At 40.3% G+C, this 20,555-nt stretch overlaps 1 protein-coding gene across 1 annotated transcript; it reads left to right on the forward strand.

The window, feature by feature from the left end:
• The first annotated feature begins 1,266 nt into the window (after positions 1-1,266).
• Positions 1,267-19,096, forward strand: LOC121064569 (carbonic anhydrase 2). Its single transcript, XM_040546249.1, has 7 exons — positions 1,267-1,635; positions 2,089-2,286; positions 12,926-13,044; positions 13,946-14,038; positions 14,803-14,865; positions 15,791-15,946; positions 18,256-19,096. Exons 1-7 carry the CDS (start codon positions 1,602-1,604, stop codon positions 18,373-18,375), a joined length of 783 nt encoding a protein of 260 aa, XP_040402183.1. The 5' UTR covers positions 1,267-1,601; the 3' UTR covers positions 18,376-19,096.
• The last annotated feature ends 1,459 nt before the right edge of the window (positions 19,097-20,555 follow it).

The raw sequence follows: 20,555 nt of genomic DNA on the forward strand, positions 1-20,555 counted from the left end.
AGAAAAGGGTCTGTAACGAGTAAACAAGGCTTTCCATACAGTTTCTAGCATGCATTTCTATTTGCTATTCTACGTCACATACACCACAGCCGCTTCTAAATAACTTTTGTGTATACAGTTTTGCCTTCACATTTCCATTTTGCAGTTTCTAAATCATCTTGAATAGACAAATGCAAATGTTAGAGGACACACACTGTGTTAATCACTAATAAGCTTTAAATATTTTCTGCTTATACTCGAAGAGGTCTGAGAAATGCCTTTAATTTTTATATGGAATTTCCCATCTGGTAGCTTTTGCTATTAGCAACAGTAACCACATTGTATGAGCAGACTTTTTTTTCCCCCTTCTTAACATATAAAAACAAATGACGCACATCTTATAATGCTGAATGTAAGTGATGGAGGCATTCTGGGGGTGTTATTCTGGATTTACAGTGACCTAACTGACAACAGGATTCGGATCCCATGCATGGCTGAATCACAACACAATACAAATAAAAACATATTTCGATAAACTGTCTTAATGAGAAAAGGGAATAAAGTAAGATTTCCAATGTTGCTCCCATACAATAAATAAATAAATAGAAATTGTCAGAGGAGGAGGACACTGAAAAGCATGCGTGAAGGATCGCCGGCAGCCCCACTCGTGTACAAGTTGCTTCACCTCGCTGCAGCGCAGGAGTGAGACTCGGCACAGGACGAGACATAGTCGGCTGTAAGGGGCTGCCGAGGTCTGATCCTTCCAGTACCCGATAAAACAAGGCAGCGTTGAGCAACATAAAACCATTTAAAATATGCATTGCTCAATCCTCTCACACGTCCATCCGTGGGAGCGGTGCCTGAACCCCTCTCACACCAAGCCGGTATTTCCTACACACCAGGAACTGAGCATACGCGCAGCTCTACCTGCCTTCCCCGAATACCACGACAAAAGAAAACACTCTCTCAAGTAAGAGTCAACACCTCCCTCCTTCCTCCCGAACGGCACCACCGCTCCAAACCCCGGCAACCCCTTCCACAGCCGGCACCGAGGAGGCGACAAGCCGGGCAGCGCGGCAGGGCCCCCACACGGTAGGGCCACTACCGCGTGTCCCTGTGTCCCCCCCCAGCGGCCGCAGCCGCCCGCGCCGCCCTTCCCTCAGCCCCCGGCAGGGAGCAGCAGGGGGCCGCGGGCCGGGCACGGAGAGGCACGGGAAGGCACACAGGGGCACGCTCCGGCTCCCGGTGCCGCTCCCGGTGCCCCGGACCCCTCGCAAGGCCGCGGCCAGGCGCGGGCGGGCTCCCCGCAGGTCCCCGCAGGTGCGGGCGCCATGCGGGGCTCGGCGGCCCCGCGCTGCCTCGGGCCGAGCCGGGGTGCTCCCGGCCGAGCCGGGCCGTACCGGGCCGGGCCCGGCGCAGCTCCGCGGGTGCGGATTATAAGGGGCCCGCTCTCTCCGCCCCCGAGCCCGGTCTCCCTCCGCCCCCGCCCGCGCTCCCCACCCCTTTCCTCCGGCCGCGGAGAAGGGCATGGAGTTGGCGGGAGCCTATAAAAGCCCCTGAGCGCCCCGCCGCCCGCACGGCGCTGCGGCAGCCTGGGCGCACCGAGCCGGCCCGGGGGCACCATGTCCCACCACTGGGGATACGGCAGTCACGACGGTGAGTGAGCCGCGGCCGTCCCGCTGGGCTGGTACCTGCCTCCCCGAGCGGCAGCGAGCGCTTTTTTTTTTTTTTTTTTTTTTTTTTTTTTTTTTTTTTTTTTTAAATTTTCTCTTTTAACCTTGAGATGCCACCTGCGCTCGGGCAGCGAGCCAAGCGCGCCCCGCGGTTGGCCTGGAGCATCCTCAAGGCTCCGAGCGCCGTGCCCGTGCTTGTGTACCTGGGGGGGCTCTGCAAGGGCGCCCTGGTAAGACCCCGGCTTCTCCCTCCGAGGCTCGGGGGCTGTCAGGTCCCCGCCTTGGTCCCCAGGTGGGATTTCCCCTCACATGCCTTGCGAGCACCCCCCCAGTTAGTGCGTTGTTAGAGCGCTGAGGTTTGTCCGAGTGTGGGTGTCCCCTGCATCCCCTGGGCTTTGCGGCTGTGCCCACCGAGCCGCTTTGTGCTGTCCCGCAGGACCCGCGCACTGGCACGAACACTTCCCCATCGCCAATGGAGAGCGCCAGTCGCCCATCGCTATCAGCAGCAAGTCCGCCAGGTACGACGCCTCTCTGAAGCCTCTCAGCTTCAGTTACGATGCCGGCACTGCCAAAAACATCGTCAACAACGGGCACTCCTTCAACGTGGAGTTCGACGACTCTTCCGACAAGTCAGGTGAGACCTCATCTTTGTGTGTGTAGGAGTAGGGATGGGAGAAACTGCCACTAACGCTGCTCCTAATGCTAAAACTAAAATACCTACTGAGGCCACAAGGTTTTTTTCAAAGGCAAAAAGGTACCAAGGTCAGGATTCAACCCTTAAGGATTCAGCATCCTGCACTGCAAGAAAACTGAACTCCTGTTGGAAGAAAACTAAGTCTGTCTTGGTGGTTTTGAGCTTCCCTGCTTTAAACTCCAGAGAAGTGAATTGCTTCCTTTTTGTTTAAGTGAGAAATATTTGGATAGAGGCATGGATGTGCAGGGCTAAAAAAAAAAAAAGATTATTTGACAATAACAGTATTAGGCATAGCTCATCATAAGCTACCAACCAAATGGTTAAAAAGGCAAAATACATCATAGGAAGAAACAGGCCATAGAATAACAGAGGAATACAGTTAACAACTTGAAGTAGAAATAGTTTGGAAATAGTTTCTTTGGTTATCAAAATATTATTTCACATTTCTGAAGCCAATATGCTCCCAGGTTAGTACAGAAACAGAAGAATGATTAGAAAATACCTCTATGTTCTTCTGTAACTCAAACAAGCATTACCCCTGGCATTTCTTGACTCTGGGCTTTCTCGATAAAGTTAATATGTATATGACACATTCCTACAAAGTTTACTAGGAGGCAGTCTTTCCACAGTGTCTTATGGTTCATTTTTCTGTAGGGTGAATGAAATTAAGCATGGAATCCTGAAAACCTTTTGGCAACATTACTGAAAGGAATGGCCACATTGATGGACAAATGAAATCTAAGGCACAGTTGCAACAAGGGTTTTGCAGGGTGTCCACAGTTGTAGTTTTTCAGCTGGCTGAACTTGCAGAAATTGTCACGCTGCTACAGTGAATGTGCCTCTATTTTTAATTTAGACAGCAAAAACAATCCCATTGTAGTCAGTGCCTTCTCTAGACACTGCCCGATTTAACTTGCTTGAGCAAATGCCCTGTTTTGCTAAACACTTTCTTGGCAATGTCAGTTAGGGAATGGTGCTGAAAACAAATTAACCATGCCTACAAAACTTTTTTTTTTTTTTTTTCCAGATAATGTGATACAAGGGTATAACAGACATTCAGCACTGCACTGAGAATTTGACTTTGTGTGTTATGATCTTTATACTGAACAGTGTTAGCTGGTCATCAGTGCTTCGGTTGTATAGATACACATAGGTCTCTATATAACTTATTCAGAACATCCACATTAATATCTGTATATTTAAAAAAAGCAAAAAGGGGTTCTGACTTAGTGTTTATTTTTTCTGAAGTACTGAGGAACTGAAGTTAAAGCACATGCCTTTTAGCAGTGTTGGGAGGAATAAGGTAAATGATACAAAGTACAAAAAATGGATTCTTCTTTTCACTAAGTCCATGCAAGTCTGCCCTCACAGTCATCCTGCTCTCACTGAGCCCAAAGGAAGCAGGTTCAGGTCCTCATAGTATAACAAAACTATTACTTGGTCACTTTGTGCATGTATAGATTTGGAATGACAGTGAAAATTAATTTGTATTTGGCAACTTGGGAGGAAAAAAATGGCAGAAACTTGTATTAAAGAAATGTCTGTAGGAAGAATGCTCTTTATGAGAAAAGTCAGTGCAGAACCAGAACATCTGTGACAGGGATCCTCTGACAGATAGGCGGTGACACAGCTTTCAGAGTGGGAGGATAGGAGCTGCAAGTAGAAATATTCTCAGTAGTTCTATTAGTGAATCAGAAACTGATGAGTATTTAAAAAGAAAAACAACATTAAACATAACTCTGTGAATCCAGGTAAGGGTGGATCCTTCAATATCACACTTCCTATTGACAATTACAGTGCATAAAATGTAACTGGCAGCACACTTATTGGCTTCATTTGTATGCAGTTAACTAGGTAACCTACTTTCTTTACAGAAAATAAAGCTGTCTTTGACTTGACTGTGCTTGATTCACTCCAATTTCTGAATTTTGAGACTAACAGTACAATGATCTCTCAAATTCTTGGTTAGACATTCAACAACAGTCACAATGAGAAATTACGTGAAAGTATGTTATGTTCTGTTATATTTTACAGAAAACAATGGGACAAAATCCTGTAAATACTTCCGATAGGCTATAGTGCTTGCTTCCATGAGCTGTCCTGTATGCTGTAAGGAATTATCTGTGGTAGTAGGCATAAAATGAAGTAATAAGATCATTGTTTGTGTATAATCTTCAACACTTGAGTAATAGCACGCAAAGAAGTAGATCCATTCATTAAGAATATTCAGGCACATAACTAACGACACTAAAGTAAAATGAACAGCAGTTCTGTGTATTTAATGTCTTTTTGAAGACTTCTCTTCAGGGTATGCAAAATTAGTTCTTGTAATGAAAAGGACAGGTAGTAATGGTATAGTAAAATAGGCAAGAAAGCTAAAATGTGTTTGGATAAAAATCCCTGAAAATAGTTGTTACTTATTTCTTTGATTTAGAAAATACTTTGAATATTGTTGATCACAAGTTAAAATCAAGGAGATACCAGAATATTCAAGAGTTTTTGTATAGAATATTTTCCCCCCCCCAAAATAAAGTTTGTGTATATATTACATTTGTACATACAAGTATGTAGCCTGTAGCTTCTGTTTGTATCAATGAGAAATAGAAAGTTTAAAAGGTAAAAAATTGTACTTCTCAAAATATCCCTTCTATATATTTTGGCATAAGGATGTAAAAAAAAAAAAAAAACTTTTTTATACAAAAGATTGTGTGCAATTTATGCGACTAATGCATCTTCATAGAAGATGTGTTCCTCTCTGCCCTTTTAGAAGATCTTTACTAATAAGTGGAGCTCTATAGATGTAGCTCTTGATGCAGTTTACAATTAACTATCCCTATGACCTATAAAATTTTCCTTTACAAAGATGTTTGAAAAATAAAATGTTAAAATCATTGTGATAGCTTTAGAACCTGACTTTGTTCTACTTTCTTGTTAATTCTCTTAGATACCCTTAGATGTTACTAAGCATGCTTTAAAAAAATCCCTATTCCTAAGCAATTACACACCAACCTTCTATTTCAGTTCTTATAGTACAACCTTTGAATTTCATGGCTTATGTGACAGCTGTTATATTCCAGAATACAGTTCTAAAGCCTAAGTCAGTTCCTGAAGTGTATTCCCTTCATATTTCACAGCTGCTAGTTGATAGAAATGGTGTACGGAAAGTAAACTGACAAATCAGTATTGCCCTTTTTAAACATTTTTATTTACTGAAATTCCATGATTTTCTCTTAGTTAAAATAATGTCTTCTATCATGTTTCCGTGCAGTGTTTTGGAATGTTTTTTGGGCTTGTATGTAGAAAAATAGTGAACTTCTGCCTTCAGTTGTTACTTAGTTTCTCTTCTCCTTCTGCTCTTGCAGTTGCTTTCTTAAATCTCATGTCCATTGTCTTGTAATAAGTGTGAAAATTCAAGTATTTGCAGGCATTTGTGATTAAAACTTCTATAATTTTAAATAAAAGCAAAAATTCTATATGGTAAGTGTTGCTAGGAATAAAAGTACAAATTTAGGCCTGTCCACTCTTGTGTTCTGGGACTTGGCCATTGACATATGTGTCAAGCAAATGGTGCTGATAACCACTGAACTATAATAATGCAACTTATTTTAAAAGCTTTATGGCAAAGGAGAGAGTTGTCTCATTCAGGGTACCTACTTAATGATATTAAACACTTTATATTGTAGTCTGTATCACTTTACTCACTGTAAAAGATAGAAACAAATGGCAACTTCTCAGAGCTGTAAAACCACAGGAAGTGACTTTGCTCAAGAAAGCCTCGAGCATAAAAGCACTTGTGTAACATACATATAACTTGCTCTCAGAGTAAGTTCTGTGGAAAACTTCTCAGAATTCACCTAAAACCTGACATACAAGTGGGAAATGCTCACAGGAGTAAGCTCTGTATTCTGTATTTTCTGATCTTGTGTTTGATCTTATGAAAGGAAGAAGTCAATCAAAAGTTACTTTGTAACAAAAATATTAAAATATCATATCTTAGTTGTAGAACCTGACAGAAGTTCATTGCAACTATGGTGTAAGCCTCTAAAGACATTACTAAATGTAGTAGTCATTTTCACATGTGGACTACTCTTACTTGTTTCCTCTTCCTTTCTTGCTGCTGAGCTAGATAGAGATAATACTGAAATCCATGAGAGTCCCAAGTAAATCATAATACATTTTTACGGAAATGCAGTCATGGTGGAACCTTACAATTATGAGGAGACCTAGGGAAGTGAAACACTATTGACCTTGGTACCAGCACCCCTAGAGAGACTCTCAGTAGTTGTAATCAATTACCCAATTCTTCCTATAATGGGCAATATTAATGAGGACACTTAACTGTCTTGGATTTTGACTCACTGTAGACAGAGCAATCCATTTTGTTGTATTTGAGTTCAACAGTCAGTGCAGTAGCGCTGCTTGGTTGGCAGTGAGGTACACTGAAAGTTGTGCCACTGGTGCTCTTTTCCTATGCTTCCACCACAGCGGGTAGACTGAGGAAAAAACACGCAGGTGTGCTGCCTTTAAGGCAGAACTTTTAATCAGTCACTGCCACTGGTCTATTTTTAGGCTTCCCAGCTCTGAAGATGCAACATTATCCACACCAGAATAATATTGCACATTATTGGTGTACAGTCACAGGTTGAAGCTCCAGAATAAAATGTGGGCTAAGCAATGTCCTAACCCATCTGAATCATAAATCAGGGAACCGATTGCTTATAGCTCTAGGGGACTGTTTTCAGACAGCTGCTTGTGTGTTGCAAGTATTTTTGTGCACTGCTTGACTAGGAAGTCAGAGGTCCCAGAAGATGTGTGATCATTAAGGCATTCTCTGTTCAACTAGTATTGCTAGAAGCTGCAAAGCCTCAGCAAGCAGGTGACTTGAGTATAGCACTGGTGCTTCAAGGAACTGAAAAGGAAGATGAGAGGGCTTGAGGTCAGCCCTGCTGGATTCAGGACTTCATTTCTTTACAGAGCTCAAAAGTGCCCTTCTTGACTTATACCATTAAAAAAAAAATAAATAAATAAAAACACTTTTGAGCAGAAATTTGACATGGCTTGTGCATATAGGTATCCTGGCAACTTCCTTCACTTCTTCCATATGACTCCTCTAGAGGTGTTTCTGTGCAAAACCAGGAGAAACCAGTTAACTGTTAGAAGCTGAGTAAAGGGGGACTGCTGAGTGCCCAGAGGCCATGCTCACCTTCCTTGAGTTCATCCATCCTTTGTTACACCTCAAAGTAGTAAGAGCACTGTGTCAATACAAAATTTCCAATACTGTAAGCAACCTCTGAGATAAGTGTTACAGTTACTGCCATCAGATATTAAGTAAATTGTTACTCTTAAGAGAATCTTAATGCTTCCAACTCAGTACTTTTGAAGTCATTGTCAGCTCATAAGGGGTGACAGGTGAGGACTGAACGCTGATCAAGGAGTCGTTACAGCACCTTATGACTCACGCAAAAATCTCCATTTATGAGATGATATCAGAAATAAATTCCACTGGTCCCAGGGAGCAGTGGATTTTGCTGTGGTTGACGGAAGTGAATACTGAATTGTACCCTTCCTGTACTAGGAACAATAAATACATCATATTATGTGAACAGATTATTAACATACCATCTAATTTTTGTGTCATGTTTAATATTCACAAGCTGCATCTGTAAATGCACAAATAGCAACTTGTCTTGCCACTACTCCTTAATTCACTATAAGTAGTAAGTGGACGTTTACATTTACGTAGGTGTGTATGCACAAACGTTTAGGTGCACACAAACACATTTACACTTAGATGTACCACAGACTTTCCCACATATCTATCTCTTTGAATCACGCACACAAGGGGCCTTTTGGAAAGACCTGAAGGGATGAGGAGGAAAGACAAGAACGTAAATGCCTTTGGATGCTTAAGCAGGTCAGAGTCTGTCTGGCTGCTACCCAGCCTGTAGGAAGTAGTTCAGCTGGGGTGAATCGAAATCACTGAGCAGCTGCTGATACACATGTATGCAGCCCTGCTACGTTTTGGCAGATGTTTCATTCTGGTCTATCTCTCTGGAACATCCCTGCTGCCTTATCAGACTAACCCTCTAGCAAGGTCAGAGCAGGGTTTTTTTTAGGAGATACCAATTACATAGGTTTTCTCTTGGTGAAACACGTTACAGATGTATCTGCAAACATGATCCCTACAGTTACGTCCTGTCTTACTCTCGTGCTTGCCATGATATAGTGTCCTGGGAGGAATGTTTGAAAGAGATAATGTAAAGAAGGAAACATCTGACAAAATGTGATGTTCTACACTCCATGTTTCACAGAAGTGACAGCTCACCCCAACTGAACTCTTCAGTCTGTCAGATGGGGAAGCCCATCCTTGCATAAGAACACAAGGCTAATCCCTGAGCATCCTCATTAGAGCCTTTTTTATGCCATTTATAGTGCATGGTGCTCAAGATTATTTTTTTCTCAAGTAGTGCTGCTTCCACTTTATCTCTGCAGGGTCTGTTTTCTAGCGTACAGATGTCTGCAAATACACAAATGCCTACAGAACATTAACAATAATGTATATGCTGTGCATGTATTTATGTGAGCACCTACATACAAAGCCATATACATGTGCACATGTATTGTAGGCTGGTACAAAGCCATGGCTTTCTTTTTACCAAAGCAGTGTGTTTGCAAGTGGGTTGTTCTCAAAGGTAGATGTTGTAACTGTCCTGCTGCTATGTTCTTGTTTCATGGTATCTCAATTAGAGCTTAATTTCTTAAGTTTTGAGCTCTGGACATCCATCATGCTTTAGTGGAAGAAATTTTGTCATCAATGATTTCCATGTGAAGAACATTTTCTCATTCTGTATTTTCTCAGAATGACAAATTTCAGCGTAGCATTTTTTCTTATTACACTAAACTGTACAGTAGGAGGGAATTCATTCTGACTCATGAAACAATCTTGTAGTTCAGCCATTTAGATTACCCCTTTGACAAGTTTATTGCCTTAATGAGATTTATTAGTCTCCTGTCCTGTTACATCCCTACACAGGGAGGTAACTACAGCAACAGTAATTCCACAGTATTCCTGCAAAACTTAACATGTGGCTGCTGCCACTTCCTGGGAAAAAAAGAAAAAAGAGAGAGAGAAGCAATTTGCAGTGTTTTTATACAAAGCCATCCTGTTCTACATGGGAAAGGTAACTACCCAGTGTCTCGCCTTTAAGCACAACATTGAAATTGTGTGGCCTCAGCAAACAGCTGCCCCAGGTGCAGCACAATGCCCCCTTGATTTCTGTGCATGTCCAATATCCTATGACCACGTAATGGAGACAGACATAGTTCACCTTTATCCAAGAAACCCCACAGACATTAATAGCACAGTTCATGTGGTTGTTTAACTTCCCGAATTAGCTCTGCTAATACTTATTTTCACCTAATTTAGATTATGTTATGAGATCATTTAATAACAGTGCAATATAATTGCTGGATGTTACTAGCATAATTTCTTCAGTAATTGGTAGAAGGTTGAAATCATAGTTACTATTTCTTAATCTAAGCAAATTGGCTCCAAATTTATGTCACTGCACCATTTCAAATAACTGTCAAATGGAAGAAAAGTTGCATTTTCAAGCTGTTACCTCTTGTATTGCTGTTATGTCTGTGGAGACCAGGTTACTGATGTAGATTTTGTTGACAATGATGAATCTGTAAGAAAAGAACATGCTTTCCAGGTCGGCTGGTGCTGTCTTCGCTCTGCATCTGAAGCTATGCTATATAACAAAAGGGAGCATAGCTACATACGTATTTCCAGGATGGTTTTGAGTAGTACTGATTTCAAAAGGAAGAAGCTAATGCTCAGGGGCTCAACTATGGATCACATTTTTCCCATCCCTCAAAAAAGGGGATGGAAAGGTTGGACATCTGTCTTCAGTGGGGCCTGAACTGGTGTTAGTGTCACATGAGACAGGGATAGGAAAGTTCCCAGATGCTGCTCAGGTTCTTGAGGAGGTTTTGCTTTCCAAAAGCTGGTAGCATTTATTCACGGTTAAAAATGCTTGCACTGGAAAAAAAAAAACGAAGTTCCAACATTTCTACTTTGCATTTTAAGTTTGAATTTTACTTCCTTGGAAAGGCTGGAAAATATTAAGGAAAAATAATAACTGCTTAATGGAGGGTAGAACAAGAAGAGCTGTTGTGTAATTAAGCCTGCTGAATTTGTATTCATTTCCACTAATCTAATTATTACTTTCTTTGAATGCTCTGCTGTGAGTCAAAATAAGCTAGTGCTGGATTTGAGAACCACAGAATGAGAAAAGTAAGCAAAAACTGCAAAGAGATTTTTGTGCATCCTTTGAGTTTTATGAAACTACAGCAAACTTTATGTAGAAATAACACTGCAAATGGATTTAAGACGATTGCATGGTTCTGCTCTTCAGCATGCTTTCCATCGATTAATAATGGCAGATTAACCTGTGCTGCGCTAGTGCTTTTGGAGGTTTGGGAATGGTGAAACCTCGGTCCATTTGTATCTGCAACAAGCCACAAGTCCATTAGCCAAAGGAACTGAAGCTGAAACACTGAAACTCCATGGCATTGTCTTTAAATGAAACATGATATTGAGTGGATTAAATGATTTTGCATCTGTAAAGACATAGCAACTGATTGCTTCATTTTAAAACGGAACTAACACACATTCACAGTAGCCATTCTGAAAAAAAAAAAAAACAAAAACACAAAGACAACAACAACAAAAAAACACCTGTTCTGATTTGTAGTACTGTGTTTGAATCAGTTATGCTTCTTGGCAATTAGCACATGCAGAAACACAAAAGTAGAATAAAAGGTGTGGCTATTCAATTACTTTAAGTAGCCATTCCTCTTCGTATCACATAGCTTGGCGGTAGGTAGGTAACTCTTGGTCTGCTGGCTGTTCAGCGTTGGCTACAGTATCTGAAATTACAAGGACTGCATTGGAACATATATTCACATTTTTCAAACAGAAATGCATGTTGGCAGACTTCTAAATGTATTTGCCAAAGATGGAGCCCCAGGCAAATGCTAAATTTGTCCACTGAAACAAATTTTGCATGTGTAATGCACACAAGTGGAAACTAATGTGTTTCATTACATCTTACGTTTAATTTTCCTGTATTCCAGATTTTTAGTCAAATCCTTCTCACCACTTTGAGCTCCCCCATTGCCAAGTATCCATGGGCATGTTTGTCCATGCTTGCGTATAATCAGAATTATTCAAACCTGAACAGACAGTGACCTTTTCCTATCTGCATTTGGTGTATATTTTCACACATGCACTTGTGATACTTACATGTCTAGACTAATTGCAAACTGAGAGGCAAGCATCTTTACTCCACAGAACCATTTTGTTTGTGGCACGTAAACAGAACACACTTACATGTAATAACTGATGTCAACACTCTTCTGTCACTCTTATTTATAAATTTACTTTCTATATTGAAAGAGAAATTGATCTGTAATATATACAGCACTTCAAATGACGTTTTAAAAGTATTTTTGATTTTTAAAATATTAATTCCTTAAAGATTTATTTGTGATTTTGAGACTTAGAAAAAGCACAAACCACTGTGAGACCTTGCTCCAATAACTTAGATAAATAGCTCTATTGAACAGAACTATTTGCTATTGTTTTGTGCTTTATGCTGCACTGGAGGAGACATTGTCTGTGCCTTGAGCATTTGGCAGAAATGGGGCTTGATCCTGCATATCATAATGGTGGTGGTTACAGTTTTAAGTAGAAGGTTAAAACTAACAAGCGTAGGTGCCCAGGGGAACTTGCTCCTGTATAACTGAATGTGTGGCTGGGCACTCCACTTACCTCAGTCATGTAGCAGGAATAATGTCAAACCATGGAGAGCATAAGTTAATGCTTTATTTCCAAACCCTATTTTAAAAAATTGGCCTCTGCAGGTGTTGCCATTCCCAGCACCATTTTTTAAACTCACTCTTGAGGAGTAAAAGATGGGATGGACGAGAGATTTCAAAGTCACATCTCTGCAATTCCTTGCACTGTGCCCAGTGCTTTACCTTGCTGCGTCCCACAGCTAACAGGTGTGAGGGTTTAATTTGGAGCCAAAAGCTTTTTACTCAATCCAATTCACCACAGGATTTGCAGGATTTGCCTAAATGGATAAAGTGTCCAAAATAAAGGAACCAAGTACATTAGTAAGTAAAAGATGATTTGGTCTTCAGCTGTGCTTTCATAAAATAACTCTATGTAGGGCACTTACAATGGCTAGTCTTTGGACCTTTCCTTGGATTTTTTCTTTGGTGACAGAAAAGTTACATCCTTAGCTCTTCCCTCGTCACTTGTAATATTAGCATGCCTATTAAATTGCTGATGAGACTCACTATAAAGTCACTTATGTTTTTATATGTTTATTACTGATTTTGGCTTTTTGCAGCAATGTGCCATTGAAGATGATCTGGAGTAGCATGGCAGCATGCAGAGCAATAAACTGTAATTCACTCGGAAGACTTGAGATGGATGTTCCTCTTTGAAGTGAGACCTGACAGCAAAGGTTACGGGAGATGCTAACAGAGTCCCTTTGCTTTGCAGTGCTGCAAGGGGGAGCACTGGATGGAGTCTACCGGCTGGTGCAGTTTCACATTCACTGGGGATCCTGTGAGGGCCAAGGGTCTGAGCACACTGTGGATGGTGTGAAGTATGATGCAGAGGTAGGACATGCTTTGCCTTTCCAGTTTTTTGGGTGTAATGAGCATGGTAGCAGCAGCTCTACAAACCTTCAAAGGGCAAGAAACTGGGGGGGTTACCATAAAAGATTTTGGTACAGTGCTGCTTCAGGAACTGAACATAACTGTGATTTGCATTGATAGATAGAAGAAATGGCCCCACAAATTTATCAGCTTTGCTGCTTTTTGATAGGAGTTTTTCTTCTCCAAAAAAATCTCACCATTGCCTCACATCTGTTCACAGTACCATAACTACTTGCTCAACTTGAGTTGCAGATATGAGGAGACAACAGATGTACTTCAATTAGAAATAACATTGAAATAAAAAAGAAAAGAACATCCTGGCTAACGTGACCTGGAGATTATTTTAATACTCTTTTCAAAGACTTTCCATGATAGGGCAGGATAGTATTTAAAAAAAAACCTCAAGAGTGGAGGTCAGATCTGTAATTAACGTCTATTCTGTCCTGACACTGGACAATCATGTCTTTCAGCGTTGATAAGAACTCCAGAATACACAGCTACATCAAAAGTACTATATCAAAATCCTGCAGGCTGCATGCAGGAAGAACTCATTCTGAAGATAACAGGAATTTTACCAGACTAAAAGCAGAAAGATACAGCCCAGAGTTTGCCTTTAAAACTCATCTGGGAATAAGAGTCAGAAGCAAAGTAAAATGCATGACAGAAATCTCTTTGCATAAATGAAACTTCAAAGTTAATGAATGATTCAACAAATTCTTAACTGTACACAAAAGTTTTAAATCTCAGCAGTAAAACACCATCTGCTCTTAATGTTTAATAAATTACTTCCCTGCATCCTCATTTGTAAAGTATTATGGATGGAATCTAATTTTCATAGTGCTTCTTGTTTTCTTGCTCCTAGCTTCATATTGTTCACTGGAATGTAAAATATGGAAAATTTGCTGAAGCTGTGAAACATCCTGATGGTTTGGCTGTAGTAGGCATCTTCATGAAGGTTAGTTAAACTTTTTTTCATATTATTTGGATTAGTCCAGTATGTTCAGTGGTCCAGGTGGACCCAAGAGCCTAAAATACAGAATAAGACTGCATTATGCTGTACCACATAAGCCCAGAGCAGACTAGATGGTACTCCAAATTCTTGGTTTTCTGTACATATGAAAATTGTACACCTACAGTGGAGTATGACTGCCATCCATCTCTGTAGCAACCAACCAGCAGCATGCTAGCCTCCATCATGACAGTGACACTGCCGTAACCCTATCAGAGAAAGATGATATGCATAACTGACACAGTAATATATGTATGAATCTGTGGTATGACCAGCCTAAAAAGCACCTATTTTCTTTTTACTGCTATTCTTAAACGTCTAGAGCATTTTTTCTCAGCTGAATTGTCTTCACAGCTAATTGAAGAAGGTGATTGTGACCCAGCAGTGTGCACTCTGTCCTGGCTTCACCCTTCTATTATGAGGGTGACTTCTGTGAAAAAAAGAACAGCTCAAGTCCAAAAATAGACCACATACTGTAAAAGAAAATAACTTTATTCCGTCCAGTGTCCTTGACTGACCCATTTGTGCTGACTGTCAACTGGCATGATTTTAGAGACAGTTTCAGTCACTTTTGCTGTAATACTCCTGTTATGTAATGAAATGGTGCTATGAAAATGTGCTACAAAATGTTTCCTTGAGAATTCTAACATAAAACTAAAGGTGTCATGAGATTGCATGGTTACTTTTTTTTCATGTGGTTTCTATTACAGGTAGGGAATGCCAAACCTGAAATACAGAAAGTTGTTGATGCTCTGAACTCCATTCAAACCAAGGTAATATATGCTGTCTTGGACACTACCAGTCACAACCGTATGATCCAGAAAGTGGACTTCTGGATCAGTTTACTTCTTCCCAGTGGATCAGTTTACTTTTTCCCAATCCATTGCATTTATGAGAGTAAAATAAACCTTCATGCCATCAGCATGGATGCTCCTGTAATCCTAAATGCAAAAGAGATTCAAATTAATTACGATAAAGGGCAGATAATACTAGAAATGGTGATCATTTTTTATCTCCATTAATACATTTCCTGTTATTTCATCTGTATTTAAACCTATAGGGTAGGATTCATCTTCCAGATGCAAATTTTGATCAGAATAAAACTTTAGGAAAAAAAAAAGCCTTTCTGCATTTTAAATAGTATGAAGCATGTATGTGATCTTCATGAGCCGAGTAATGAGTAACTAAAGTTATTTATTAAGTAGGTACCTTCATAGTGGGTTAAGGCCTTTGCCAATGATAAATGTGGACAGGAAAGGTAAAGAACAAGGCTACACTGAAATCTTTGTCATCAGGCTCCCTGTGACATAAATGGATGTTGCCATTTACTTTAGCGGACAGTCCAACAGGTCTCCCAGTTTCTGTATTTCCAGTAGGAGCAGTGCCCATGGTATCTGAAATCTCATTGTTCCTTCAAGCAGGGACAGATCATATCTGTAAAGGAAAAGGCCATAAGTTCAACATTTGAAATGCTGAAATGTCTTGAAAGTCTTAAAAATAAGAAATATAGTGCTGAAAGTACAGACTCCCGGTACATAATTCCAAGTGTACTGTAAGAAGCACTCAACACTGTATGCTAAACTCCATTTCTCCCTTCCTTCAAACATGGAGCTTCTGTAGATGACTTTACAATGACAAGCTTGGTGGGTGTATGTTGTCTCTCCCTTGACAATAGCCTGCCTACTTTCCTTATTGTAGGGGAAGCAAGCTTCTTTCACAAACTTTGACCCTACTGGACTGCTTCCTGCATGTCGAGACTATTGGACATACCCTGGCTCCCTGACCACTCCACCACTGCTTGAATGTGTGATCTGGCATGTTCTGAAGGAGCCCATCACTGTCAGCCCTGAGCAGGTAGGTCTCCAGGGGACTGTGCCAATAGGTGTGTACCGACTGGTATGATATCGATTGCTTTGGTTCAGCTGTCCAAGTGATCTTTGAAATAGCAGTTTATGCTACTGCAGAGCTATGCAGGCTATTAGCTAGTGTCACATGTCAAAAATGCATATCTGAGCTGGTTATGCTCTTCTGGCAAGCTCTACTATGTGTGGAATTAGAGGTTGACGTAAAATGTAAGGTTGTCCTCCATTTGGACACAGTCCAGGCAAAATGTGAGGAGTTTTAGAAATTTAATCAGGTTGGAGCTGCCATGTGGTAAAAAAATCTAGGAAAAGTGTAGGATGCATGACAGGACCGGTTACACATGCAGAGTAAGTCTAGCATGCGTTGTGAGCATCAGTAAATTTGCTGTACATGCAGTTACCTATCTGATTGTACTTGCCCTGAAAATACTGGGTTTACCACGCATCTGAAGAGCATTTATTCCGCATTTGCAGTCACACACTGTAGATCTGTAGTTAGTTTGTAGATCTTTGAGATCTTCCAGCATTTCCAGGATACACAGAACTCATTTTACAAGGACTATTCATCACAGAACAGACTGGGAAATCCCACGCAGAATTGTGACAATCCTAACAAAACTGCCTTGTTTGGAAGAGAGAAAACTTGCAGATTCCAAAGTCTGCTGTCTGAAAAAATCCCATTTTCTGTTGTGCAGCTTGAAGAGGATAGAACCTTCCTAGTGGGAAGGAGCTTATGCAGATTAAATCACTCCTGGCCCTAGCTTTCTGCACCATCCATTAATGAAATTACATAGAGGCAAGATTCTATCCTCGGGTTTGCATCTGTGTGCTTGGAAGATATAAATAGAATCTGGAGCCTATAAATATAAGCTAGCCCTGAAGGGCTTTAGTTTACCCTTCAAACTTTTAAATCCCTTTTATGAATGGCAGCCATGCTAAAACTATACACATAATTCTAGGAGTTTTATTTAGCTGATATGAAAAAAGTGCAACTGATCTGTTGGGATATAACATGATAAAAGATAGGATAAATGACAAGGAAGAACTATTGGAAATCTATTAATAAACTGCAACTTTTAAGTTGACGCTGTTTGATTATTTTAAACTATTGGTATTGATGATCCAAGGCTTGCAAATGTGGTTTTATTATAGGGCAGGAGCATTTTCACCAAAATAGAATTGTTTTTCCTACTACACCTACTTCCACCACCTACAAGTGGTAAACGATACCACTTGTTTCTCCCACACAGACCCCTCCATATTACAATCGACATTTCAAAGATGAATTTGAGATCAAAACAGTGCATGTGGCAGCTTGCCTTTTCATTCCAAAACTGATCAAAACAAGAAAGCATAAAGCAGAGTATTGACACTGGATTTAAGTTGAATTGGTTTTCTAAAGATAAATAAAAGCTGGATGAGTGGACTCTGTGTATACACGACTCCATTATCATTTGCTGCAGTGACAGTTCCTGGTAGAGGCTGAGCTCTGAACGTCATTCCTGTTGGGTCCTGAAGGTAAAGGCCTCCTGGGCTGGTCACTGCCTGGGGTCTTCCTAGCTCAATAAAGGAAAGCCTGACTTGGAGTCTGACTCATACAAAATCCCTCCTACATATTTCTGTCAGCAGTTCCAGTTGGCTTGTGAGATCACATTTGGGGCAGGTTTTATTTTGACACAGTCTTCTTTTTAGTAATTTTGGAGATGCTCACTTAGACATCAAGGTGCTTTTATTATGGCAGACTATGGAAACACCAATTTCACTTTAGGACAAGCACCTTACTCTAAGACCTTGCAGTATGCTCCTGTTGATGTGGAACAGTTTCCCTTCTCACAGTATTTGAAAATCAAGATATCTTGAATGAATTTGGTTATTTTAATTTGTACCTAAGGACAAGGTTTTTTGTTTGTTTGTTTTTAAATATCAAGCAGACAAAGCAATTCAACTTTCAAAAGAACTGAAACATTACAACTTTCAAAGGGCTCTGAAAGGGTTTCAATTCAGATGTAGACTGAGGACAAACGGCTCTTTGTGCACAGAGTTCAGAAAACATGTGCCCTAGGTCTTTGTTTTCTGTGCCACCTTAGTTCTTTCTAGGATATTTTGTTGCCACGAGAGCCTGTGTCGAGCAGGAAATGGTGTGGATGACGTGCCGAGATACATGGATGGTGATGTCACCTCTAAACCATTAGTGCTAATGAAACTTTGAGTTGGACCTCTGGCTCAGGCCTCTGGTGTATAGTTCAGGTAGTCCTGTTGAAACAAGAATGCATTTGAGAATGTTTGTTCCTTTTTCCACAGATGTGCAAACTCCGTGGCCTTTGCTTCAACGCTGAGAATGAGCCCGTGTGCCACATGGTGGACAACTGGCGCCCATGTCAGCCTTTGAAGAGCAGAGAAGTCAGAGCTTCCTTCCAGTAACCTCAGCACTCAGTGTGTTAGGAATTGCTGTGTTTGTGAGGAACCCTTTTTGCTAAGCACAAATCAAACCTTTGCCATGTGTGCCCTGGCAACATCTTGTCTCCCAGGTCCATTCTTTCTTTTGCTCTGCATCTAAAATGCCAGCTAATGAAATGTGAAAGGTCTTGGCCAAACAGGAATAGGTTCTTTATGTGTGGGGCTGGGGGAAGCCTGGGGGTGGGCTGTGTGCATTTTGATGAATTACTGTGACTGACAACTTTGGTATCACAATACATTGGCTGTTTGGGAGAGCATATGGTGATAGAAAAATAAGCCATTCTAAGAAACCTCATCCACAAGTGTGGTAGTACACATAACTAATGATAACTTGAAGCTTTGTCAAAAGCACAGGAATACAGAATATAGATATGCTTTAGGAAAAAAAAAGTATATAGAGGAAGAAAAGTAAAATGAATATTGAGAATTAGATTTAGATTTTAAGCAACTGACGTAAATATTTTTAAGACCGTTTTACATTTTTACCCATGCTATCAACAACATTATGTCTTAATGGTAGTATGTTGAATTTTTTAATTAAAAATGTCCTAAATTAAGTATTATCTTTAAAAATTGTTATTACCATAGAATACAAAGTATCTTTTCATTGAAATAATATATGCTCTAATTTAAAGAGGGAAACAATAATGTATTTTAGATAACTTCTCTAATAAATCTATACTTATATTTTTGCTTCCAATCTGTTATTTTAATTCAGAAAAGGAGTTACTAATCTGTTCACAGCATTGCATATTAAACATAATTAATAAACATTTAGGATATCAGGAATGAGTTTCAATGATACTGAAGATGAATGCAAAACTATATGGATGTTAGGACATTTTCTCTAAGTAGCTGTCTGATAGACAGCAGCAGGAAGTAGTAGTTTTGAGCCACCACTACAAACTTTCATCGAATTTGACCACATAATAAAAGATCCCCTCACAAGAATTTTGAACAAAATCATACTGCAGAACAGGCTTCTCCCAAACTGGTTGCATAAACGTTGCTGCCCTTATGTGACAGCGCCAAAACAAAGAGCCTTATATTTATGCAGAACATCAACACAATCCTTTTCTCCAACAAAATCAAATAGTTTCAAGACTGCATCCCCAGTTTGCTTTTTAGCCTCACGGTACCATATGTGAATGATTTCAACAGAAGAATTTTCAATAGGAAAACTGCTGAGTAAGACAATAGCTTCCAATAACTTCCATTGATGGATCAGCTGAGTTCTTTTGAAGTCATGAACATGTATGCAATAAATACCTAAGTGTAAATCTCGTCTAAATACACAGGATCCGAGCAATACTTTTCAGGCTTCTGGCTGTTGTGGGAGCAGGCATCTTCAAAACTCTCATCTGACTGGATTCTGTTACTAGTTTCTAAGACAATTTATTGATGAGCTTCCTACCACATCAGGGATAACTTTGTAATTTATAAAATATCAGATGGGCAGGTGAGGTCCCCAAGCACCTATGATCTTAAGCAACTGAGATGGGAATGAAGCCTTCTCAGAGTGCATCCAAAAATCTTCAGAAAATTCTGCCAAATTTCCCTCCTTGAAATGCTTTCCTATTTAAAAACAAAAACAAAAATAACCAATCCCACCCCACCCCCCCTCCAAAAAAAAAATCAATCAAACAAACAAACAAACAAAAAAACACCAGAGAAACAAAATCTCTCTTCTCCATAGGTCATTTGTTCTAGGTTCAGCTTTTTTGAATATAGCTCTGGAGGTACTTGTCTCTTCCAAGCACAGCTGTTTTGAGTAATTGAAATTTTTTGTGTTCAGTGGTTTGAATACCTTTCTGACTCACCCAGATTTTTGAGTACTACACTTGTGTCCCTTAAAAATGCAGGGGACGTTACACCTCTAAAAATTAGAATTTTAGATCCAACACATTCTGTTTTAAAGCTGCCGAAGCAAGCTGATAGGAAACATAGAATCACAGAATCACATTAAGGTTGAGGTTGGAAGAGACATTTGGAGGTCATCTGGTCCAATCCCCCTGTTCAAGCAGGGTCACCTAGAATAGGTTGCCCCAGGCCTGTGTCCATACAGCTTTGGAGTATCTGTATGGATGGAGACATATGGGCTTATGACCCACTTATTTCAGCAATTTTGCTGAAACTGCAGCAAA

This window comes from Cygnus olor, chromosome 2 (assembly GCF_009769625.2).
Source record: "Cygnus olor isolate bCygOlo1 chromosome 2, bCygOlo1.pri.v2, whole genome shotgun sequence".
In the NCBI taxonomy this organism is placed as follows: Eukaryota; Metazoa; Chordata; class Aves; order Anseriformes; family Anatidae; genus Cygnus; species Cygnus olor.